Source organism: Entelurus aequoreus, linkage group LG18 (genome assembly GCF_033978785.1).
Source record: "Entelurus aequoreus isolate RoL-2023_Sb linkage group LG18, RoL_Eaeq_v1.1, whole genome shotgun sequence".
Taxonomy (NCBI): domain Eukaryota; kingdom Metazoa; phylum Chordata; class Actinopteri; order Syngnathiformes; family Syngnathidae; genus Entelurus; species Entelurus aequoreus.
The window spans coordinates 18,153,373-18,179,936 of record NC_084748.1 but is presented as its reverse complement, the minus strand read 5'-3'; the positions used below and the strand labels follow the sequence as shown (position 1 = coordinate 18,179,936).

Sequence of the window (26,564 nt, the reverse complement as noted above, 5' to 3'; positions counted from 1 at the left end):
CATAAACACTACAGAACAAATTCCCCAGAATTCCGTGCAGCACCAACTCTTCCGGAACGCTACAATATAAACAAACGCCATAGACCTAACATCCACTGTAATGATACCAAGTGCAGGAGCGTATCTAGTCGATACTACTATGATTACATCAATATTTTTTAGCATCACAAAATCTTCTTTCGTTTAAAAAAAAAATTATATTATGTTTATAAACTCAGGAAATATGTTCCTGGACACATGAGGACTTTGAATATGACCAATGTAAGATCCTGTAACTACTTGATATCGGATTGATACCCACATTTGTGGTATCATCCAAAACTAATGTAAAGTATCAAACAACAGAAGAATAAGTGATTATTACATTTTAACAGAAGTGTAGATAGAACATGTTAAAAGAGAAAATAAGCAGATCTTAACAATAAATGAACAAGTAGATTAATAATTCATTTTCTACCACTTGTCCTTAATAATGTTGACAAAATAATAGAATGATAAATGACACAATATGTTACTGCATATGTCAGCAGCTAAATTAGGAGCCTTTGTTTGTTTACTTACTACTAAAAGACAAGTTGTCTTGTATATTCACTATTTTATTTAAGGACAAACTTGCAATAAGAAACATACGTTTAATGTATTGTAAGATTTTTTTGTTAAAATAAAGCCAATAATGACATTTTTTTGGTCCCCTTTATTTAGAAAAGTGCCGAAATACATTTTGGTACCGCTACCAAAATATTGGTATCGGGACAACACTACACATACAGTGGGACAGTAGTTTTCATATGCTCCGGTTTTGGTATATTTCAGTTTTAGGTGAAAAGTTTCACAGTAATAATCACCAAGAGCCTTCGAGTCTGTATTTCCAGAGTGTCACTGAACACATCACACTGCTACTGTAAGTTTAGCCAAACAATCATCCATTTCATTCATCACCTATTTGTATTGTACATTTTTTTTCCAACATTATCATTCTTTTTCAAATGTGTTTTGTGTTCACATTGAACACATTCATTGGATTTACATGATTTGTTAAGGAAATAATTGTTTTGGTTTTCATTAGACCCTTTCTAAACTGATTCCTAATGAAAATCTGAGGCTGAAGCGATAAAACGATACAAATATATTTTTTGCGATGTAAACAAAAATTCCATTAAATATTCAATGGGATTTAAAAATTTTGTTTACATTGTCAGAGTGTTTTTCATGCTTGTGTTGACATTTCCTTTCCTTTCTACCTTGATAGCTGAGCGTATTCTAATCAGATGAAGGTTACATTTTAAATAAAAAGGTTTACAATTAATATATTTTCTTCTGCTCCTTAATATCAATAATTACTCGATATTGACCGATATAAAACACTTATAGTTTTTAGCCATATATATTATCTGATAATATCCTTTTGAGTTATGAGTATGCGTCCCTTGGTGGAAGACATTTGGACACCCAGCTCGAATAAAAGGATCAACACGCCATCTGAGGGGACGGTGCAGTGACTCAGAATGCAGAAGCATAATCCACGCTTGAGCCGCAACAATCTGCGCGTAGGTGGAGTGAAAAGCTTTAAAAAAAACAAACAGTTTAAATCTCATCTATTATTTAAAGTTGTAGAAAGTAATATAACATTCTGTTATATTTAAAGACTTTTAAAAAGGCATTTCCACATCACAACCAACGAGGGTCAAAACTTCAGCAGACCTGCGGTGGGACAGCATTAATCAGCTCAATACAACACTAACATAGAAACAGGAGCTCAGAACATTAAGAGGGACAACCGATGGAACTTTTACCCAGACTGAAATCTGATTCAAGTTCAAAATTCAACAATTTGTGTTGTGGCGCTGCGCTGGTGCCTCCATGCCCTTGCTCATGAACACATTATAATGGGACTGTGTGGGAATGACTTAAATAAGATTAGAAGTAGAAGAAAGAAAAAATAAAATACATGTATTCAGCAGGACTTTGAGACGACGATTCAAAACAACTAGTGGAGCTACGGTAAATGTACCAACTACACTGCAAAAACTTAAATCTAAGTAAGATTAAATATCTCAAATAAGGGTGATATTTGCTTATTTTCTGTCTGATAAGATCATTCTTCTCACTAAGCAGATTTTATGTTAGTGTTTTACCTGTTTTAAAGGCCTACAGAAATTAATTAATTTTTTTTTAAACGGGGATAGCAGATCCATTGTATGTGTCATACTTGATCATTTTGCGATAGTGCCATATTTTTGCTGAAAGGATTTAGTAGAGAACATCGACGATAAAGTTCGCAACTTTTGGTCGCTGATAAAAAAAGCCTTGCCTGTGCCGGAGTAGCGTGACATCAAAGGTTGAAAGGCTCCTCACATTTCCCCATTGTTTACAATGCAGCGAGAGCGATTCGGACTGAGAAAGCGACGATAACCCCATTAATTTGAGCGAGGATTAAAGGTTCGTGGATGAGGAACGTGAGAGTGAAGGACTAGAGTGCAGTGCATGACGCATATTTTTTCGCTCTGACCGTGACTTAGGTACAAGCTGGCTCATTGGATTCCACACTCTCTCCTTTTTCTATTGTGGATCACGGATTTGTATTTTAAACCACCTCGGATACTATATCCTCTTGAAAATGAGAGTCGAGAATGCGAAATGGACATTCACAGTGACTTATCTCCACGACAATACATCTGCAAAAAACTTTAGCTACGGAGCTAACGTGATAGCATCGGGCTTAACTGCATATAGAAACAAAAGAAATAAGCCCCTGACTGGAAGGATAGACAGAAAATCAACAATACTAAACCATGGACATGTAACTACACGGTTAATGCTTTCCAGCCTTGCGAAGCTTAACAATGCTGTTGCTAACGACGCCATTGAAGCTAATTTAGCAACGGGACCTCACAGAGCTATGCTAAAAACATTAGCTATCCACCTACGCCAGCCAGCTCTCATCTGCTCATCAACACCCGTGCTCACCTGCGTTCCAGCGATCGACGACGCGACAAAAGCCTTCACCCAATCATCCGTGCGGGCGTCGGATAGCGCGTCTGCTATCCACCTCAAACTCCTCCTCTTTGTGTTGCTGCAGCCAGCCGCTAATACACCGATCCCACCTACAACTTTCTTATTTGCAGTCTTCATTGTTCATTAAACAGATTGCAAAAGATTCACCAACACAGATGTCCAGAATACTGTGGAATTTTGAGATGAAAACAGAGCTTTTTGTATTGGATTCAATGGCGTCCGAATACTTCCGTTTCAACGATTGACGTCACACGCATACGTCATCATACATAGACGTTTTCAACCGGAAGTTTAGCGGAAATTTAAAATTGCACTTTATAAGTTAACCCGGCCGTATTGGCATGTGTTGCAATGTTAAGATTTCATCATTGATATATAAACTATCAGACTGCGTGGTCGGTAGTAGTGGCTTTCAGTAGGCCTTTAAGGGTTTTGGTCCTAAATGATCTCAGTAAGATATTACAGCTTGTTGCTGAGATGTTATGACCTATATTGAGTAAAACATGCTTGAAACTAGAATATCAACTGTTGCAAAGCTGTGTCATTAACACTCACAAGTATAAAACTACTTTTTTAAACTAATAATTTCTTACTTCAAGCATGAAAAAAAAAAAAAATCATGATTTTGACACAATTGTGTCTCATAATTAAAACAGATGACAGCCAAATGGACTTTGCTGTTTTATTTTCGATGAAACAATAGAAAATACGTACTCATATAGTAGTACAGTTGGCACAGTACAGTAAGCTGACAGTTAATATTTAAACATTTAACATGTGACATTTCAAACAATTTTGAACAGAAGTAGTTCATGCACATTCAGATAAAATCCTCAAAATTACAATTAAAAAAATTTTGGCCGGGGCCCGGGCTGTATATATGCGCACTAATTGACTGAAAGAGCACGCACTTGGCGTGATGATGTCATGTTATCAATGGAAAAATGCCTTTTTAGACCATATATGATTTGCCTGAGCGGCTAGGAGACACCGAGAGTGACAAGCGGTTGCCTTGTTGCCTTTCCATTAAGAACAATAAACTAGTTTTTAGTATAAGTTTGCTGGTTTCAAGAAATGTAATGCCGAGCGCATATTATTATGTCAAGATAATGGCACTAGCATTTACTTAATTTAAGAATATTTTTCAACATATTGAGCAAAAAGGTCTCTTTTTTTTTTCTACCAAGAAATGTGCACTTGTTAGTGAGAATATACTTATTTTAAGGTAGTTTTGGGTTCATTAAGGTTAGCTAATTTTACTTGTTTTGGAAAGTCTTGACAAGCCAAATTTTCTTGTTCTATTGGCAGATAATTTTGCTTAGTTCAAATAAAATACCCCTCATTTTTGTATTTTTTTTTTCTTGTTTTTGAACACTGACTTTTTGCAGTGTAGCTAGATAACCATCTCAGCTCATTGCAACAAAGAAGCACTCCACAAGCTTGTTGTGCAGAAAAAGGAGAAGCAGTCGTGAAACACTGTCTATTTACTTTCATACGTGCTGTAACATTCCTAATGATTTTTTAGCCAAAAGCAGGGCGAACTGAATGCTAGCACAAACCAAAAGACAGGCTAGCGCTGAAGCTAAATAGGTGAGATGTGTTTGTGTCGTCACCGTGTGAGCTCAACATTGACATTTATTCCATATGTAGTTTACAATCGAACAATAAACTATTAATGAACGCCGCGGTAAAACTGCCAAAAGTTAGTATTACCGGAGCAACATATGTTGCCATCTAAACACCGTTATCATGGACACCCCTGCTTATTTCAGGAAGACAATGCCAAGCCATGTGTTACAACAGCGGGGCTTCATAGTAAAAGAGTGCGGGTACTAGACTGGCCTGCCTGTAGTCCAGACCTGTCTCCCATTGAAAATGTGTGGCGCATTATGAAGCCTAAAATATGACAACAGAGACTCCCGACTTTTGAACAACTTAAGCTGTACATCAAGCAAGAATGGGAAATAATACCACCTGAAAAGCTTCAAAAATTGTTCTCCTCAGTTCCCAAACGTTTACTGAGTGTTGTTAAAAGGAAAGGCCATGTAACAAAGTGGTAAAAATGCCCCTCTGCCAACTTTTTTGCAATGTGTTGCTGCCATTAAATTTTAAAATTTAATGGTACATACAGGTACATACAAGTTTGTGATTATTTCCAAAAAAATATTTAGTTTCTCAGTTCGAACATTAAATATCTTGTCTTCACAGTCTATTCAATTGAATATAATTTGAAAAGGATTTGCAAATTATTGTATTCAGTTTTTATTTACAATTACACAATGTGCCAACTTCACTGGTTTTGGGTTTTGAACAAGCTGTGCTCTCTTAGTAAAGTGTGATCGTTCTATACTCAGAGGAATATAAGGAGGTGTTTTTGCGGTGCATTCAAGGACCGCTGAACAGAGTAGGACGGCACAACCCCTGTCAGAAATAATAAACAGTCGTAATATATTTTATTGTCACGCAATTTTCATATAAATACAATTACAGTACAAACTAATTGTTAAACAATAAAAACCTTGCTTCCGTCAACAAATGTGTGTTTTGTAATGATGGAAGATTGGGTAACAAATGACGAAGACAACTATTTTTGGACAAATGAGGATTCACAGCCTTATATTTTTTTAACCTGAATTTACCGATAATTAACTGCTGGTTGTAAAAGGTGAACAAGCACAAAGAGTGGGTAAAAGGTTGGAGCAGACTGAGACGGGGGACGAGAGTTAGTGGTGTAAATGTGGAACTTGGAGCCAAGATACGCCTACAGAAATGGAGTGCTTCTGCCTCACTGAATTGCACAATGTTATTATCGATGCTTATTGTCTCTGGCGAGAAGGACACTGCTCAAAAAAAATGCATCACAACAAACGTGTTGGCGCTAACAAACCCTGCAGTGATAGAAACTTTTCCACCTACCCAAAATATACTGGAAATGTCCCTGGCCAGCTGCACCAAACAAACAACTGTCCATGCAGTGAGTCACGATAATATCGACCATGATACACGCAGGACATCATGCTTGTTGGTACAACTTCATACACTGTTGACCTAGCTGTGTAAAAAACATGAAATGTGGGCAAAAGCTCCAGGGAGCTCAATTTTTGTTTCATCTGACATCACATGTACAAAGATAAAACCTTCTGGAGGAAAGTTCTGTGGTCAGATGAAACAAAAATTGAGCTGTTTGGCCACAATACCCAGCAATATGTTTGGAGGAGAAAAGATGAGGCCTTTAATCCCAGGAACACCAATCCTATCGTCAAGCATGGTGGTGGTAGTATTATGCTCTGGGCCTGTTTTGTTGTCAATGGAACTGGTGCTTTACAGAGAGTAAATTGGACAATGAAAAAGTAGGATTACCTCCAAATTCTTCAGGACAACCTAAAATCATCAGCCCGGGGGTTGGGTCTTGGGCGCAGTTGGGTGTTCCAACAGGACAATGACCCCAAACACACGCCTTAACAACAAAGAGCCACCGCCTAAACTAAAGTCTTAACAAGCTGCTCCGCTTAGTTCTGCCTCTACCTCCGCCTCTGTCATTACGTCTCTGCAGCACCCAGCATTGTCCCACCCACAGAACCATCTGATTGGTTACACGCAGAGCGGTAACAGCCAATCAGCAGTGCGTATTCAGAGCGCATGCAACAGCCAATCAGCAGTGCGTATTCAGAGCGCATGTAACAGCCAATCAGCAGTGCGTATTCAGAGCGCATGTAACAGCCAATCAGCAGTGCGTATTCAGAGCGTATGTAACAGCCAATCAGCAGTGCGTATTCAGAGCGCATGTAACAGCCAATTAGCAGTGCGTATTTAGAGTGCATGTAACAGCCAATCAGCATTGAGTATTCAGAGCACATGTAGTCAGTGGTCCTTCGGTGGAGTGAGCAAAAAGGTGTTTAGCAGGTAAGGCAGCGGACTCTCCCCAAATTATAATAAACACCTCCCAGTCAACTACTAGTAACATCACTATGAGCCCGTTGACGTTCTAGAAACATAAGCGGCAGCTCAGCTCGCTCGCAGTCCTTGAGGTGAAGGCTAATTAGCTTTTAGCGTAACGTTAGCTCACTGTGCGGTGTGTGTGCGTGTGTGTGTGTTACGGACAGCAAAGCCCTGTCTGTCTGAGAGAAAGACAAGCATTATTGACCTACAGTTAACGACTAAGTTATTTCACTTTACCTTTTTCTGTGTTGATTGAGCTGTGTTGAAGCAGCAAAAAAGGACATTATGTTAAATTAAGAGTTGCCTGAAGCTGTCTCTGATAGTTGATATAATAATGTAACTGCATCATAAAGCCTACATGAACTCCATGGTGTTCAGGGATGAATAGTCTCTCCTATTGTTATTGTACTATTTTTTCAGCTATAGTTACATTAATCATTAGTAATGTAGCAGCCTAGTTTTGAATGGCAGGATCCCTGCTATCACATGTTGATAAAACTATAACATTTACTGTACATAATAAAGATCAACTACAGGCTTCCCAAATGCTGTAATAAATTAAGCATGATGAGTTGAACCATACTTGCCAACCCTCCCGTTTTTAGCGGGAGACTCCCGGTATTCAGCGCCTCTCCCGATAACCTCCCGGCAGAAATTTTCTCCCGACAAACTCCTGGTATTCAGCCGGAGCTGGAGGCCACGCCCCCTCCAGCTCAATGCGGACCTGAGTGGGGACAGCCTGTTCTCACGTCCGCTTTCCCACAATATAAACAGCTTGCCTGCCCAATGACGTCATAACTGTAGAATGATCGAGGGCGAGTTCTTGGTTTCTTATGTGGGTTTATTGTTAGGCAGTTTCATTAACGTCCTCCCAGCGTGGTAACAACACACAACAAAAGCAGTCACGTTTAGTCTACCGTAAAGCAGTTCTTCTGCCGTAAACAGCAATGTTGTGACACTCTTAAACAGGACAATACTGCCACCTACTGATAGCCTCCAGAACACTGAAATCCAAGTATTTCTTTTATTTATATGTATGATAAAATAAATATATATATATATATATATATATATATATATATATATATATATATATATATATATATATATATATATATATATATATATATATATATATATATATATATATATATATATGAAATACTTGAGTTGGTGAATTCTAGCTTAAATATATTCCCCTCTTAACCACGCCCCCAACCACGCACCCACAACTTAGATTTTAGTGTCCTGGTTCACCAACTTTGAGGAATGCTGTAGGTCATTGTCTTGTTGGAACACCAAACGACGACCCAAACATAGACTGATAACAGACTTCTTAATATTATTCTTGAAAATATCCACATAGATGTTTTTTTGACATTCCCATGCACCTGAAAAAAGGTATCCTGTGTCTAAAGCATTCAAACACCTTAGCACTATTCTCCCAGCACTATGCTTTAGTGTAGGTACAGTAGGGCTGGGCGACATGGCAAAAAGATGATTACGATTATTTTTTTTTTTTATATCATTCAATCTCAAATTAATATCACCATTTTTGATTTTTTATTAAAGTTAGATTGTCTCGGGCAGAAATATACAGAGTCATTATATTATGTATATAATAATATATATAAGCTTGCTCAGTGGCCTTGTGGTTAGAGTGTCCGCCCTGAGATTGGTAGGTCGTGAGTTCAAACCCCGGCCGAGTCATACCAAAGACTATAAAAATGGGACCCATTACCTCCCTTGCTTGGCACTCAGCATCAAGGGTTGGAATCGGGGGTTAAATCACCAAAATGATTCCCGAGCGCGGCCGCTGCTCACTGCTCCCCTCACCTCCCAGGGGGTGGAACAAGGGGATGGGTCACATGCAGAGTGTAATTTCACCACACCTAATGTGTGTGTGTGACTATCAGTGGTACTTTAACTTTTTTAACTTTATCTTATTACAAACATTTCCGCCATGTTTGATCAAGGTAAAATATGCTTACAGCTGACAACTGTCATTTTCTTCATATCTATGATTGTGTTTAATAGAGGTGCAATCTTTACAGGTTTTAGTGCGACGGTTTTGCTTCTTTTACAGTACGTTTTGGGAGAGAACAACCTTTTTTCCTCTCAAAGTTCTTTTTGTTACTTTGCTTGTCATCACAAACTTAATTCTGCAGTAAACAAAGTATCAGTGGTGTACTGAATACTACAAGACTTGTATTTTAAGTTAACATTTACTAAACAAAACTTTCAAATAGTACATTAATATTTGTATTTTTCGATTACTTGTACACATCAGTGCTTCTCACCTTTGATTTGGCAAACGGCAAGTGGGGACCCAGATTGTAGAGGTTCTTATTAAAAACTCAAATACTGTATCTTATATTTAATGAAAATACATTAAAGTGCAGTTTGAATTTCAGTACTGTAAAATAATGTGTACCAAAACATAAAACATGTTTATTTTAGGAACAAAAGGGGACGGCGTGGCGCTGTTGGTAGAGTGGCCGTGCCAGCAACCTGAGGGTTCCTGGTTCTATCCCCAACTTCTACCACCCTATTCACGTTCGTTGTGTCCTTGAGCAAGACACTTCACCCTTGCTCCTGATGGGTCGTAGTTAGGGCCTTGCATGGCAGCTCCCGCCATCAGTGTGTGAATGTGTGTGTGAATGTGGAAATAGTGTCAAAACGCTTTGAGTACCTTGAAGGTAGAAAAGCACTTTACAAGTATAACTAGAGATGTCCGATAATATCGGACTGCCGATTTCATCGGCCGATAAATGCTTTAAAATTTAATATCGGAAATTATCGGTATCGGTTTCAACCTCCCGATTTTCCCGGTAGATTCCCGAATTTCAGTGCCCCTCCCGAAAATCTCCCGGGGCGACCATTCTCCCAATTTCCACCCGGACAACATTATTGGGGGTGTGCCTTAAAGGCACTGCCTTTAGCGTCCTCTACAACCTGTCGTCACGTCCGCTTTTCCTCCATACAAACAGCGTGCCGGCCCAGTCACATAATATATGCGGCTATTACACACACATGAGTGAATGCATGTGCATCTCCCGAATTCGGAGGTCTCAAGGTTGGCAAGCAAGCTCTAGTACAGTGGTCCCCAACCACCGGGCCGCACAAGAAATTTTAAAAAATATATATATATATATACTGTATATATATATTTTTTATTTTTTTATTTTATTTTTTTATTAAATCAACATAAAAAACACAAGATACACTTAAAATTAGTGCACCAACCCAAAAAACCTCCCTCCCCCATTTACACTCATTCACACTCATTCAATCAATCAATCAATCAATCAATGTTTATTTATATAGCCCTAAATCACAAAAGTCTCAAAGGGCTGCACAAGCCACAACGACATCCTCGGCACAGAGCCCACACAAGGGACGTCGATGTGAATGACTATGAGAAACCTTCATTCATTCATTCATTCATTCGCACAAAAGGGTTGTTTCTTTCTGTTATTAATATTTCTGGTTCCTACATTATCAATATAGATCAATACAGTCAGCCGGGATACAGTCCGTAAGCACACATAATTGTATTTTTTTATGACAAAAAATAGATAAAAATAAAAATACCACGTTAATCAATTCATGGTAAAGTTACATTGTTTAATGCATCCATTGGGGCATCACAACAAAATTAGGCATAATAATGTGTTAATTCCACGACTGTATATATCGGTATCGGTTGATATTGGAATCGGTAATTAAGAGTTGGACAATATCGGAAATCGGCAAAAAAAACATTATCGGACATCTCTAAGTATAACCTTTTCTTTTCCTTCTTTTATCCACAAACTCAAAAATAATTTGAACAGTTTTTTAGTACCTATTACATCAGAGGAGTTGAATCTTTGCAAACACATTTAGGTGTGTTTATTCTCCCAGTCTGTGTGAGACTACCTGCGGGTCCGCATTCAGGGCAGGACTACTGTGCACCAGAACGTCAACTCAAGCAGTCAGGGAGACTAAAGTCTGTCACTGAAGTTTCGACTCCTTTTAAATGTTGTGTTTCAACTTCCATGCTAGTGTTAGCCATATTTCCTTATTTTGTACTTCTGGGCGGCACTTCCAGCTGCGTAATGGGGGAGAGGTAACCTGACTCTCGCCAGACCCTTGTACAAGGATCTGGCGAGAGTCAGGTTAGGGGAGAGGCACAATGCTGATTGAACATCAATTAGGTCGTGAGGAGCCTGACTTTCGCGACGGTGGAACGGGACGGTGGCGCACTCACACAGACACAAACACTTTCACACAAACACATGCAAACGTACACAAACACACACACACACAGGAGCACTGTCAATAAAGGCAGATCGTTCCGTGCAGGATTATACAAAGCGTTGTTGCTTCCCAACTGTTTACTACCGCGGTAACAGACATGTCCGCCATGTTTGATCGAGGAAATATGCTAACAGCTGGTCACCGTGATCGAACTAAAATTAATCGCGATCATATAATCGCCAGCCCTAAGATACAGTACTTCTAAGGTTGAAGGCCTTGCCCTTCTTTTGCCAAACTAAAGCAGCACCAATTTTCACAAACAGCTCAAGTTAAGTTTGATAAGACCAAAGAACCAACTTCCAAAAGTTTTTCACATTCTCTCTAACAAACGTCAGTCAAGTTTTAATGTTTTCTGTTGGACGGTGGTCATGAAGTCCACCACAGTGACACCAATGGATGATTTAAAGTCTCCAATGAACCAAACATGTATAACATACACACTCCACAAAGAGATGTCCGAACGGAAGTTACTGAATATGTTACTGTCGGAAGTAATGTCATAATTAGGGTAGTTTACACAGGCTTGAACAAGAAGTCTATTTATTAACTCGAAAAATACCTTTCTACTCAACTTTTTCTCCTTACCAAATGTGCCAATGCCGTTCCAGGGTGGATCAGGTTTGTGACCAGCTTATGCTGACAGTAGGAATGTAACAACTAATGATAAAAATCGTAATCGCAGTTAAAACTCCTGACAGTAAGTATTATTGTTGTAAAATAAATATTTCGAAAAACTGTTATTAATAACTGCACTTTTAAAAAAAACAAAAAAAACAGACTGAACGGTGTTCTGTCAAAATGACCTGCCTTGCAAAAAAAGCTACCAGTTGCATAATTGGACAGCGGTGTCTATTTATTTACGCTGCTGCGTCAAGAAATGCAACTTCAAGTTTTGAAACGCTGATTAGGATATCAAATAACGCTCTATTATTTTGTTATTTATATGATGTAGAGGTAGAACATTAATATTTAGCCATCAAATAATGCTCCCATAGTTCCTCTGTGCACAAACAACATTTGTTTTCCCTTATATCTTTTTATCATGGAATCTACTAGTATTAACGGTGATTAAAACGAAAAAGTAGGCTACCATTATAAGTGTCAACGTGAACTTCCTCACACTGTAATTGTCTACATGCTTACTGGTCAGAAGACACTATGAAATAAATATTTTTTTTATAATGACTTACCGGTACTTGTAGCGCCAGTGACAAAGTCAACTCTTTATCTCGACAAGGTAGCTCATTTTTTTGATGGGTATTTTTAACTCGAGAAAACGTTTAGCGCTAATGCAGTAGCATTGGTAGCTCATTTCAACAGAACGCCTGCGCCAGCTTGCAAGCTTAAATGCAAACATGAAAACAAGAAACATTAACATCTTTTCACATTAAGAAACAACATACCCCAATCTAAACGTATACAAACACATTGTTGCCTGAGCAACTAAGCTATTCAATTGTGCACATTGAACCTACAAGTTGTGCCGTCTTTGAGGATTGCGAAACGGAGGTGTTTTTACTGCGCTAACAAGGACCGCTGAACAGAGTAGGACGCCACACAAAGCCCGCCAGAAATAATAAATACTAATAATAGATTTTATTGGTTGCACACCTTTCATTTGAATACATCATAAAGTGCTACAGTACAAACCTATATTTTAAACAATAAAAGCTTAGCCATTCAGACAGATGAATTACTAAGACTAAAACACTATTAGTGAAGCATAAGAAACACATAACATACAAAAAAGTGGGTTTTCTACAGTTCTTCTATTTATTTTTTTATCTAATTCAAAAGATTTCAGTGTGCGCATAAGTACTTTTTGAGCACGTTCAACAATACCGCGATAATAATGATAACCGTGGCCACCATAACGGTGATATGGAATGTTCTTTTCTTTTCATTACATCGCTGGTGATTCAGATGCATGTTTCTTAAACTAAAGCGTAGTGGAACATTTTTATGGTATTAGAGATGTTTTTCAAACTAATTATGGCCAATAGTACGTACATAATAGACATGTATCAGTCCACACAAATTCAAGTAATATATTGTATGAATGTATCCATTCATACATTATATTATTTGAATTTGTTTTCATGTAAAAAAATTTTTATAAATTAATATTTAAGGTCTGGCGGGTTTTATTTTGTGTGCCATGATTAGGGGACTTACACTACCGTTCAAAAGTTTGGGGTCACATTGAAATGTCCTTATTTTTTAAGGAAAAGCACTGTACTTTTCAATGAAGATAACTTTAAACTAGTCTTAACTTTAAAGAAATACACTCTATACATTGCTAATGTGGTAAATGACTATTCTAGCTGCAAATGTCTGGTTTTTGGTGCAATATCTACATAGGTGTATAGAGGCCCATTTCCAGCAACTATCACTCCAGTGTTCTAATGGTACAATGTGTTTGCTCATTGGCTCAGAAGGCTAATTGATGATTAGAAAACCCTTGTGTGATCATGTTCACACATCTGAAAACAGTTTAGCTCGTTACAGAAGCTACAAAACTGACCTTCCTTTGAGCAGATTGAGTTTCTGGAGCATCACATTTGTGGGGTCAATTAAATGCTCAAAATGGCCAGAAAAAGAGAACTTTCATCTGAAACTCGACAGTGTATTTTTGTTCTTAGAAATCAAGGCTATTCCACAAAATTGTTTGGGTGACCCCAAACTTTTGAACGGTAGTGTACATGTAGGGGAAACCCAGTTGGGATTCAGTGTTAATTGACAGCTAAAATGTGCTTCAAACCTATTTGCATTCTGATGTGTGTTTTTAAAACACAAACTCACATTAAGGCTTATATTTTGACCAAGTCAGTTTTCACCAAATCTTTTATAAAATATCTTGAAAATTCATCTTACATTTAAAAATGTACCTAATTTTTATCAAAATGTTAAAATGTGCATCGTGGGCTAATAATTATGTCCTCAAGTGTACAAGTTTAGATAGTGACATGACCGTAGTAATTGGGAAATGTGTTAATCAGAATCATGTCTCTTGTATTCATATTAGCATTTACGCTAGCTAGCGATTAGCACACTAGCTAGCTTTTCCATTAAATGAGCAGAATATATCAAGGTGCAATATTACGATAATTGTAATTTAAAACGATAATACTAACAGTGGGGAGTTTTCCCACGGTTTATCAATAACACAGTTTATTGTTACATCGCTATTGTAGACATTTGGAAAGAAAGGCTTAACCCATCACTGACTTTTTGTGTAAAACTCAGGTAAATTTGTCCCAACGTGAACATTATTGGCAAATTATGCAAAGTAGATGAGGACATCATCAATCACTCCTCATACACCACTGATGCATTGCAGTCATGTGGGAAACTGAATAGCATTTTAAACTCTGGGATTATTGGGGAGAGTTCACCCATGACCTAAAACGATGTTCCCTCGAGGGCCGCCAAAAAATATACTGCTTCCTAATTCACGGAGGAAGACGTCAGGATCGTATCATTTTGGAATTGTTCTGACTCAAACTTTCTTTTTGGAATGCTGCTTATGGCGCAGAGTTGGGATTCGACAAGCTGTGCTTCTTCCTACTCCCTTTGAACGGTTGATCACTTTAATAAAAATTAAGTTTTGACATGTTCCAAATAAAAATAAAATGTTCGGTACAATGTTGCATGACTGTCTGTCTGTCTTTTAGATAGCAGGAATGGATTCTAACTGGATTCTTTAGTTTGTCTAAGAACAGGGTTTCTTAACCTTTTTGACCTCGGTGCCCAACTTTTCCATTACAGAGGAGCCCAGGGCCTACTCAAATATTAACACTAAATTAGTAATCATACTCTTGATTTTAATCCTATTCTACAATTACATTGCTAAAATACAAATAAATTCTAACTAAATTTGATAATAAACAATTTATAATATATATGTTTTTTAAATAAACTGTCAATAAAATTCACTTCACTAATTTAGTTATACTTTTTGCGCTTAAGAAACTTCTCTGTGACTTTTGCTCCAGTCTTCCGATTGTCTGATATTGTCATTACAGCCACAAGTGGTGGAAAAGTGTATTTAACTGAATATCGCAGCGGCCCATATGGATAACAGTTGAAAAAATAGACGTTTTTTGGTGGCCCTCTAGGAATTGGTACCGTTCACATTTGAACCAATATGGTACCGATTCGACTTTAGATTTGACTGCTGCTTTTGATACGGTAGACCACAGCATTCTTTTAGCTCGCCTAGAGTGTTGTGTGCGTATTGAAGGTACAGCTCTAAAATGGTTCCATTCATTTTTGACTAGCTGGGGTTTTTCTGTAAACCTAGGCCAATACTCCTCCTCTGAGTCTGCCCTTAAGTATGGTGTACCCTAAGGTTAAAATTTGGCACTTGTCCTCTTTTCTTAATACATGCTTCCCCTGGGTGCGGTTTTTAAAAAGCCCAATGTCTCTTTTCATTGTTTTTGCAGATGATATTCAAATATTTCTGCCTGTAACAGTAAGCAACAACCAGGTTGCCGTGAATACTCTGCAGAACTGTTTGCATGATGTACACGAATGGTTGGGGGCCAATTTCTTATACTTAAACAAAAATAAAACAAGTTGTAGTATTTGCTCAAACAAACCCACTACAAGGACATAACTGTGCTATTGGTTCTCTGTCCTCGTATTGCCACACATCAGCAAGGAGCCTTGGAGTTATTTCTGACAGCTTGCTTAAGCTGGACAAACAAATTAGCTCTGTCATTAAATCCAGCTAAGACTCCCTGCAAAAATAAAACAGTATCTCCCACAGGCTGACTTTGAAAGAGCTATCCATGCATTTGTGACGTCACGCCTCGATTACTGTAATTTTTTGTATGTAGGTCTGGATCAGGGCTCTCTCCAGCGGCTGCAGCGCTTGCAGAATTCTGCTGCTCGTTTTTTAACCAAAACCAAACGATGTGATCCAATTAGCCCTGTACTGGCCTCCCTTCATTGGCTCCCAGTTACTTTTAGAGTTCATTTTAAAATTGTACTTATTGTTTTCAAATGCTTACACCAAGTAGCCCCGCCCTATCTTATTGAGCTTCTGCAGCCTTATTCTCCCAGCAGGACCCAGACCAGCTCCTCCTGGCTGTCCACAAAACAGACTCAAAACCAGAGGAGCTAGAGCAGTGGTTCTTAACCTGGGTTCGATCGAACCCCTGGGAGTTCGGTGAGTCGGCCTCAGGGGTTCGGCGCAGCCTCCGCCGCGGAGGTCACGACACACCCGACTCATCGTGTAAATAAAAACTTCTCCCTATCGCCATATTTTGGATACCCCCAAACAATGTTCCCTCTAATTTTCCATCTGATTCGCAGGTGTGTAATTTGTTGTGAGTTCATGCACTGTGTTGGTTTGGTTCTTTGAACACGATGATGTTCATGCACGGTTCATTTTGTGCACCAGTAAAAAAAAAACATATAACTTTGTCTTGAATTTCAGAAAAAAAACATTTAATTTTTCACTAAAGAAGGGTTCGGTGAATGCGCATATGAAACTGGTAGGGTTCAGTACCTCCAACAAGGTTAAGAACCACTGAGCTAGAGCCTTCTCAGTGGCAGGGCCCAGACTGTGGAACAACCTTCCACTATCTATTAGACCCCCCCAGTCTCTGAGCCAATTTAAATCTAGGTTAAAAACATACTTTTACTCCCTGGCGTTCAAATCCAGTTTGGCAGGGTATCTTGGTCGTTTTATACATTTTTTATTTATTTATTACATTTTGGTATTTCAGGTGATATATTCTGAACTTCTTTTAAGATATATTTTACTATTGTATTTTATTCATTCTTCTGTGTTACAATGTAAATGTGACACTGCGTGCCCTTTTTTTGTTTCAAATTGTTTCTTATGTCTATACAGCACTTTGGCCAACTGGGGTTGTTTTAAATGTGCTATATAAATAAAAGTACCAAATTTCGGTACTTTTGTGTGTTAATAAATATTAAATGTTTTTTGATGATAAAATCTCATTTGTTATGGCCATGTTTAAAAATAAGCTGTCCGGTTATTATATCTTGTTTTACTATCACGTTTCTGAGTCTCATTTGCAAGTATGACATCAAGTTGCAAGTCCAAGATGTCAGATGGCAGTTGTGTATAGTTTATGGTGTTGTTTTTTTGTTGCTTCCTAAAAAGTGTTAAGACTGTAAGTTTTGTACTTATTACGCACCAGCTGTTTGATAGTAAGCGGCATCTAAGTTGCAGTTTCCATTAAAACATTCGGAGGTGTTGAAATCGCCATGTAAAATCGCTCATGCTAATCAGTAGCATGTCAATAGTAAAGCCATTGTATATTAGTATCAAACTAGCGCTTTTTTTTGGAAAGTGGAGCCTTGCTGATCTTATGTTGGAACGTTTTTGAGTCAATGTCTTTGTTGGCATTGAAAATTGCAACATTGCCTAGAGGTAGTTTGGCTGAGTCCGCTTTTAGTGCTGCTGAAATGATCGCCAAGTGCCAAAGTGCGAAAAGTCGCCTGAGTCGGCAACCGGGCGTGACGTTACGCGCAACCCAGGTACCAAACACGGTTTTTGATTGATTGACTGAGACTTTTATTAGTAGGTTGCACAGTGAAGTACATATTCCGTACAATTGACCACTAAATGGTAACACCCGAATAAGTTTTTCAACTTGTTTAAGTCGGGGTCCAGCGGTACTGTTGGTTTTACTGGAATCAGTGCCCGGTAGAACCGGCGGTATTCGGTCGGTCCCAAAAAAGTACCGGAATTAGTACCCACCCCTATTCAGATGTAGTTTCGACTTGTCTAGTTGCGATCAATTGAATGCCCTGAGAATACAAGGACCTAAATGAATGAGAACATCCATAGACTTAGATAGCAGGACACCACCTGGTTGATCGCAGTTTTTCACCTAATTAAATGAATCAATTCTTCCTTGATGTAATCCTGCTAAGCAGCAAACCAACTAAACCAACCACTAAATGGCTATCAAACAATGCCTAATACGTTTACCGTTTTCAGCTCTGGCAAAGGTAATAAAACTTGGAGATAAGGGGTTTGCACTGTGACATCATACAAAGGAGACAAGCTTCAACTGAAAACACTTTGGGTGTATAATGGCTGGACGTACCTCGGGGAGTTGAATCCACTGTCCACCGTGACGCTGCTACTGTCCATGCTGTCCAAGCGGGCCGAGTGTGCCGACTTCTGGCTGCTGCTGTTGTCGGTCTCCTTGGGGCTGAGTAAGGTGAGATTGGTCTCCAGTTTGCGTTGCAGGTCGTGGTCCTTCTCTCGCTCCAGCAGCCACTTTATGGTTCCTTCCCCGCCACCGACGACACCACTTCCGCTATTGCAGCCACCGCCGCCCCCGCTGTTACCACCCGCTTCCCTGTGGTCCTTGTTGTCCTCCGCCTTGGCCAACTCTTTGTGCGAGTCCTCTTCCGCTTCCTCGTCATCCTCGTCGTCCGAGACGTTATAGTAGTCAAAGGAGGCGGAGGGGACAGTTGGCTCTAAGCAGCCCTGCAGGAGCGCAGGCGACGCTGAGGAAGCGGCTGAATTGGAAGGCTGCTGGGGCTCAGGATTGTCAAGGGCCTCTGTTGATTTGGCGTGCGAGGCTTTCCGCAATGTGCCAGACTTGCTGTAGCTGCTGTCCACGTAGCCTGCGGACAAGGCATTGTGTGGAGGTTTGAACAAAGTGTCCTTGCTGAAGATCTCTTTCCTCTTCATCGACTGGCTGCCCCCGCCCCCTCCGGGGTCCACGTTGTGTTGGTGCGGCGTCAAGCGGGCGTTTTGCGCCGGCTCCGGCGTCTGGCTCGGCGTCAGTCGGACCGAACTGCTCTGCCCCTTCCCCGCCGACAAGTCCTCCTTGTACTCCACCTTGTGAGGAGAGGTGAGGTGAGGCGTTTGGCGGTCGGCCGGAGAGCCCTTTCGGAGTCCCCCTGATGAGGTTAATGTGTCATACTCTGATTTAGCCTGAGGCGAAGGGGCAGTTAGGATTGTTTCATTTGATGTATTGCACTGGAAGTACTCGTCTGTGGAGGGCTTAGGAGAAAGTCCCATGAGCTCGTTGTACGTCGGCAAGCTGTCTCTGCTTTTGTTCCTCTCCATCGTACTCCGAAGCCTCGACTCATCCACACTCCCTTTCCCCAAATCAGGCACATTAAAATCCGAGTGGAACTTAGCAGCAGAGAACATGATCCTTGAGTAGTGGCTAGACTTCTGTGTGGCCCGCAGTGTGCCATCGTCCGTGTAGTAGTGACTGCGCTCCTCCAGGCTGGCCTCAAAGTCCTCTGGCGGCCCAAGCGAAGGACCTTTGAGGGCGTTGTCCATGGAGCGCGAACGCTCTTTAGCTTGATCTGACCGGTCATGTCGCGACTTCCTGTCCTGATTGTGACTATGACTCCTCTGCACTCGGGACTGGCACGTCCCCCGAGATGGCTCAGGGAAGGGCATCTCTGTCCTTCTCTTGGCAAGCTCCCCGGACACGTCCCACTCGGGCGTGACGGGGCAGTATGACTCGGTGATGTTGGGGTTGCTGTGGACGAGATAGGTGGCGCCCCCACTGCGCCTGCGCTCTAAGGTGTACATGGCCTCCCGAGGTGAGCGCACTAGCGAGTGGCTAAAGAAGCGGAAATCCCTTTCCATGAACAAAAGATCCCAGTTCGATCCCTCCGATGCCTCCCCCCTTGAAGTCCGAGGTTTGCTGTGGGAGCGGGACTTACCATGTGGCACCCTCCTGTGGCCCCTCCCTCTCCGACTGCGAGCGCTGTGCTGGGCTGACGACCCCGCCTTGTGTTTCTGCGTACGCTCTTCCTCCAGCCTCTTCATCACGGCCGTGTGCCTCGCTACGTTCTCCACCGTCAGGTCGGGGTTGATCCTTCGGATGATCTCCATCTCGATCTCCCGGGGTATAGGTGTGGTGGGCATGTCCTCGTCGCGAAGCGGCCACTCCTCCGGGGGGAACTGGGCCGAGAAGGTGGCCAACTGCCTCATCTTATCCTTCTTGAAGCTCAGACGGAAAAGCCTGAGCCCAAAGCGTTTGGATTGTTTCTCGCTGGTTCCTCCGCCAGAGCTTCCCTCTTTCTTTTTGGTCAGGGTGTCGGTTTTATAAGGGAACGACGTGACGATTTTGCTCTTCTCCGTCGGCTCTTTAGGCGGGGGTTGCTTGACAGGGGGGGACGTAAGAGGGGGTGGGTGGGGGTAAGACGGCGGTTCTCCTCGGTGCTGCTCCTTGGCGGACGTCGGAGCTTCCCCGCCGTTGGGGGTTTTGCTCGGTTGGGAATCCGCCTTCTGTTCCTTTGGTGGCTTACTTTGGAGAGCAGCGCCATGAAGCCTGGGCGCATCCTCGCGTCGGGAATTATAGGAGTCATTATGATTCTTGCGTGAAGGCCTCTCCGTCAAGCAACTGGGTGTGGATGGCGTGACGTTACCAGACTTAGGCGAAGCGCAAGGCTGAGACAGCTGTTGCGGATGCGTCGGGCGCTCCTGCAGCCGATCGTCGAGATGATACCACTTGTTGTTGCTCCGGATGAGGGACGGTGTGATGAAGTAGGTTTGGGGAGTGACGATGAAGTAGCCCTCTGGGGTGGGGTATATCTTCCTCTCTCGCACCAGCATGTTCAAGGTGTGTCGCAGGACCTCCAAGCTGGGTGTAGGCACGCCTTTGGGGAGAACATACAAATTGAGATCAATTTCAAAGCATTTTACTATTGATACGCGTTGAATGATAAGTAAACACATGCATCAAGAAAAAAAATTGTCAACACAGCCAATTGTGTCTAATTAGCTGGCAGTATTGATATGGGTTAAAATCTATATCACAATAAATATTGCAGCTCCTTGTGATAGTGTATAGATATATATATATATATATATATATATATATATATATATATATATATATATATATATATATATATATATATATATATATATATATATATATATATATATATATATATATATATTATTTGTCATATAAATGATAATAGGACCATTTCAAAACAGGTTACAAAGGCTCTTAATTTTGCTACTGACATATGCAGTAACATAACATATTACGTCATTTCCAGTTGTATTATTTTCTCAAAACTATTTTTTAATCTACTTGCTAATTTACGGTTAATATCTTGTTACTTTCTGCTGTGACATGGTTCTATCTACACTTCTGTTAAAAAGTACTTATTGTTCTATTGTTTGGATTATTTACATTTGTTTTGGACGATACTACAATGTTTGGGTATCGAGTCAATACCAAGTAGTTACAGGGCCAGTATTGGCCATGCCAATTTTCATAACTGAAATTTTCAGGATCATTAAATGATTTTATTTATTTATCACAACTGTAATCTGACAAAAACAAAGGATAGTAGTGTAACAATTTAAGTTAATTTTTAAACTATTTATTCCCTTTTATAACTTTAAAAATGTATAATAAAATCAGTAGTGCAAAATAACTAAACAAAAGCAAAACTACTATTGGCACTAATTTTCTAAGTTTGTAAACAATAACAAAAACGACAAAAATCTTTTGTGTATATTGATCTAATCACTGTAATATAGTATAGTGTAATATACTGATACAATACTTGGTATCGTTACTGGCCATATTTGGACTGGCTTAGCGGTTAGCTATTCTTTTTTTTATGCCCCTACCATTCCAGTGTAGCATGTTTAGCTTACTTGTGAGAAACAGTTAATTTGCTGCCATGGAGGTGAGGATTAGTGATTTAAAAGCTGCACTGTGAAGGGACGTTAGCTGCTAGCAAGGATGCTACATTGCATTAAAGACGCTGTCAAACTTGCAGGACACAGCTAGAATGTGTCAACAACATGCATTATCACGATATGACCACAGTATTAAAAGCTCTATTGACGGCCAGATTTATACTATTTATATCATATGTCTATATTGCACAACTCTACTGTAACTGGCAACACAAGTGGGTAGACGTCACCTCATAGTAAACAAGTCCAAGTTGTGTGGTTGGTGTGAATATTTAGTGTAATCACCATTGTTGTCAAATGCTGCCTTATTCCTTTTAAACATGGATTCTTCCTTCCTGCCTTTCTTCCTTCCCTTAAGGGCGCCCCACAGGTTTTCATTATTGTACACTAATGTTCAGGTGTGTGCAAGACACTTGTCACCTTAGTAGTGTTTGGGCTCCTTATCATGTTGAAAAACTGACTAGTGACTATTTTTCTGCTTCACAAGGTTATGTTGGAATTCATGTTTTCTTTCGATTAACCACAGCTCCACAGTCCTGGCAGCACTCATGCAGCACTGTGCCGCTACCACCAGTATGCTTGACTGTAGGGGAGACAATTATTTTTCTACTCACTTGTGCTGCCAGCTATTGAGACAATATTGTTTTCAGTGGCTAGTAGGGTCGTCCCGATACCAATATTTTGGTACTGGTACCAAAATGTATTTCGATACTTTTCGATACTTTGTTAAGTAAAGAGCACCACAAAAAATTGCATTATTGGCTTTATTTTACCAAAAAATCTTACAGTATATTTAACATATGTTTCTTGTTGCAATCGAAGAACAACTTTGGCCTTAAATAAAATAGTGAACATACAAGACAAATTGTCTTTTAGTAGTAAGTAAGCAAACAAAGGCTCCTAATTTGTCTGCAGGGGTATGCAGTAACATATTGTGTCATTTATCATTCTATTATTTTGTCAAAATTATAAAGGACAAGCTGTAAAAATTGATTATTAATGCACTTGTTCATTTACTGTTAATATCTGGTTATTTTACGTTTCAACATGTTCTATCTACACTTCTGTTAAAATGTAATAATCACTTATTCTTCTGATACCAAGTAGTTACAGGATCATACATTGGCATATTCAAAGTCCTAATGTGTCCAGGGACATATTTCCTCAGTTTATAAACATAATATAATTTTTTTTTAAAGGAAAAAAGATTTTGTGACAGTAAAAATATCGATGTAATCATAGTAGTATCAACTAGATATGCTATTTTACTTGGTATCATTACAGTGGATGTTAGGTGTAGATCCACTCATGGCATTTGTTTACATTCAGGAGTGCTATCTTTTGTTAGCGGTGACACAGAGCTATTGTATCCTCCTACGGTGTGTAGTGAAGCATGTTTAGCTATTCCTCGTTCTGCAGGGATGATACTTGTAAGAAACATACTTTATTTGTCGCCAGGGAGGCGAGGATTAGTGGTTTAGAAGTAGCTAGTCATGTTTTAAAGCACCTCTTCATGAGGGCGTTTCAGTGTTATAAGTTCACCTTTATCTTTAGTTTTAAGGCCAAAATGTGTCCATTCTCCCTTTTCTGTTTACACGCCGTGTCTGCTTGTAAGTACTCTGTGATTGTGCGTTGACGAACATGCTCCTCTGCTCGTAAAACCAGCAATGTCAAGACGTGACGACGGCACACCGTCATGCCTGTTAAAAAAAAATAGGGGGAACCGGTACTTTTCAAACAGAGTATAGTACCGTTTTTGATTCATTAGTACCCAAAACTCTACTAGTACCGGTATACCATACAACCCTAGTGGCTAGTAAATCTATACAGCTATACAAGCTGTACACAGACTACTCTAAAATAGTTTTACTTTCTGCGGTATTGTCGCTTGAAAAAAATGGATCTCTGTGTGAAATAGACCAAAGATTTGTGGAAATCTGAATGACTGTAGTCATCTTTGTTATCTCCAATGGATTGGTCTTGCGGCACGTTTCGTTAAAGCTAAATAAAGGAATTGTTTTTCTCACGTTTGTTATGCAGTCGTCTAACGTGCTACGGTTTGAAAATGAACGATAACCACGGTGTTATCCATACACCGTGTACTGTTTCAACCGCATTCAAAAGCATACCTTTCACCCTTTGAGATGCTAGTGCTACAAAAACAAGTTTGACCAGAGGAATGGACAACATCTGCTGTCGTTATTTCTTACGTGGACAATCAGTTAGAAGCCCAAAGAAACTGGACGACCACCGGCCTCCCGGGACGTATGGAAGGCCGGCGGGCGCTGGTCAATACCTGGGAAGCTGGCAGTGAGGTGCTCCACCAGCGCCTCCTGGTTTACGGGCTTGTGTGCGGCGTTCATGGCAGAGATGGCGAGGCACAGGATCTCCCCCAGCGGGATGAACTGAGACTGACTGATGGGCGACATGCTGATGGGAGACACGTCACCTGCGGGACACAACGGGGACAGCGGCGTGGCGGCGGTTAGGTCGGATGGCGAGTGAACAGCAGGCGCAGCGTGTGAAGCTATGATGTAATGGTCAAACGGCAGCTCCACCCCCCCCATCCCTTACACTCCATCTCTACCTTACTCCCTCAGAGCTTCTGGTTGCCGTCGTAGGTTAGCAAAGATGCTGCGGCAGCCTCAAACGTGCACGAGAAACTGCACAAAGGGGAGACTATCTGTGTCACACTCGCTAACGCCGTGTCGCCTTTGTTGCTCGAAGCTGGCACGGCTGTTAGCGTGTGTGACATCACCATTGCTACATCGGTACAACAATAGAGAGGACTTCAATTAGCAGCCAAACAAAACAAACGTTTGTGGTTGCCCCCACCCAACCCCGACGCCACCAGCCCAACCTCGACAACCGGGCTGCACGGTCAGTGGAGCAACGCGATGACGTTATCCCTGCTGAGTAGCACAGCCCCCTCCGGCCTCACGTGTACACTTTACGGGGCTCACTTGGTAAACAGTGCAAAAAGGGAAGGGTAAAAATGTACATTTTAAAAAGAAGGCTACAGTTTGGATGTGTGCATGAATCATCTATCCAGGGTGATGCTATTGAAATAATGTTGGGTGCGTGTTATGGCCAATACTACGATTCATTGATGCCGTACGTTGAAGATGCGACACGTTTTCCCCTCCTTTCCAGTGTCGGGCGAGTGTCCCACTCACCTGGTGCCCGAAAACCTGGCGGGGATGGCGAGAAGTGAGGAGGAGGAGGGGGAGGAAGGTGCTGCTTCTGCACACGGACGTCTTTCTCACTCCGCGAGAGATTGCGCTCCAGCGGGCGTTCGCCCAGCTCTGAGGTGGGCCAGGCCCGCCGCAGATTGCCGCTGCGGTTCTTCTTCATCGTGACCCCCCTTTTTTTTTTTTAAGGGGGGTGTGAAGAAGAGGAGGGTGTTTGTGGGGAGGAAGGAGGGTGGGAAAGGGGGGAGAAGGGGTGGGGGGGGGGTGCAGGGGGAGGTCGACCAACCTGAGGCTCAGTGCCTCCCCCGCATCCGTAAGAACGTCCCGCTAGAGCGATCACACACCAGACATGGCAGGAAGCGGCGTGCACCCTCGCACGCGCGTCTCATTTACGAGCGGGGCTGCAAACGACGGCGGCGCCGTGGCGGCAGTTTGTCATGGGCTGCTGTACTCTCCTGGGCGTTGGGTTGGCGGTGCGGGCGACTGCGCGAGGCATCACCCTTTCATCGGACCCAGCCACCATTTGTAGCATCCCCATTTGCATGCGTAGGGAGGCACATTACGTCGCCGCTCTGATGGGGGGGCGGGGGGTATTGAGGTGTGTGGGGTGGTGGTGGGAGGGGGGGACTAAGGGTAGGGATGAGGGAAATGGGGCATTGGAAGCAAAAAAAAAAAAGGAGACGTAAAGTGGTACTTTTTGGGATCCGCTTGTTCCTTTTCCTTTAAAGCCCAGCAGGGCGAAGGGAGGCGGGATGAAAAGCCAGTGGAGGCCCAGTCTTCCACAATGGCTCAAATCACCACAGGAGAGCTCGTCCCGTCCTCACAGGATCAAGAAACACAAAAGAGCCCTCTTGAGGGGAAAAAAACAAACCCCCCCCCAAAAAAATAACCCACTCCATTCACCCTAACGGGCGGGGAAAGCCAAACGGCGGCGACGCCACGTTCACCTCCATCTTTATCCCGTCGAGCGCGAGACCCCGTCGTCCTTTTTCCCGACAAACGGCACGCCAGGAGAGGAGGGCGGGGAGGCAGAGGAGGAGGTGGAAGAAAATGGAGAGCATAGAAATAAAGAAATAATTTCAAGAATAGACATCCAGCCTCGGCGGCGATCCGACGGACGGCGCTCCGGTAGCCGTAGCATCCATTCATTAACGGAGTAGGAAGAGGAGGGTGTGTGTGTGTGTTTGTGTGTGTGTGTGTGTGTGTAGGGGCTGGGGTGGAGGGCGGGGAGGAGGCAAACTCCAGTCAACGGCGAAGCTCCTCTTCCCCGGCGCTAATGCTGCAGCTGCTCCCAGCACCTCCAGGAAGGGTGTGTGTGTGTGTGTGTGTGTGTGTGTGTGTAGGAGAGAGAGTGTGTATGCATGAGATTTTGGGTGACTGTGTCTGGATGTTTCAGGGGGAGGAGGGAGGGGGCTGCAACAACAGCCCTC

General features: G+C 41.5%; 1 protein-coding gene across 3 annotated transcripts in view; it reads right to left on the bottom strand.

The window, feature by feature from the left end:
• The window catches only part of stox2a (storkhead box 2a), a 46,513-nt gene that overhangs the window by 10,931 nt on the left and 9,018 nt on the right, over positions 1–26,564 (bottom strand). For 2 of the 3 annotated variants that reach the window (XM_062026670.1, XM_062026672.1), the window contains exons 2-3: positions 24,240–24,392; positions 18,348–20,877 (exon numbers count right to left, since the gene is read on the bottom strand). In XM_062026670.1, the coding sequence (XP_061882654.1) occupies positions 18,348–20,877; positions 24,240–24,392 (2,683 nt within the window). Of the gene's footprint in view, positions 1–18,347; positions 20,878–24,239; positions 24,393–25,119; positions 26,422–26,564 lie in introns of those variants that run through there. The other variant, XM_062026671.1, reaches the window with a different exon arrangement.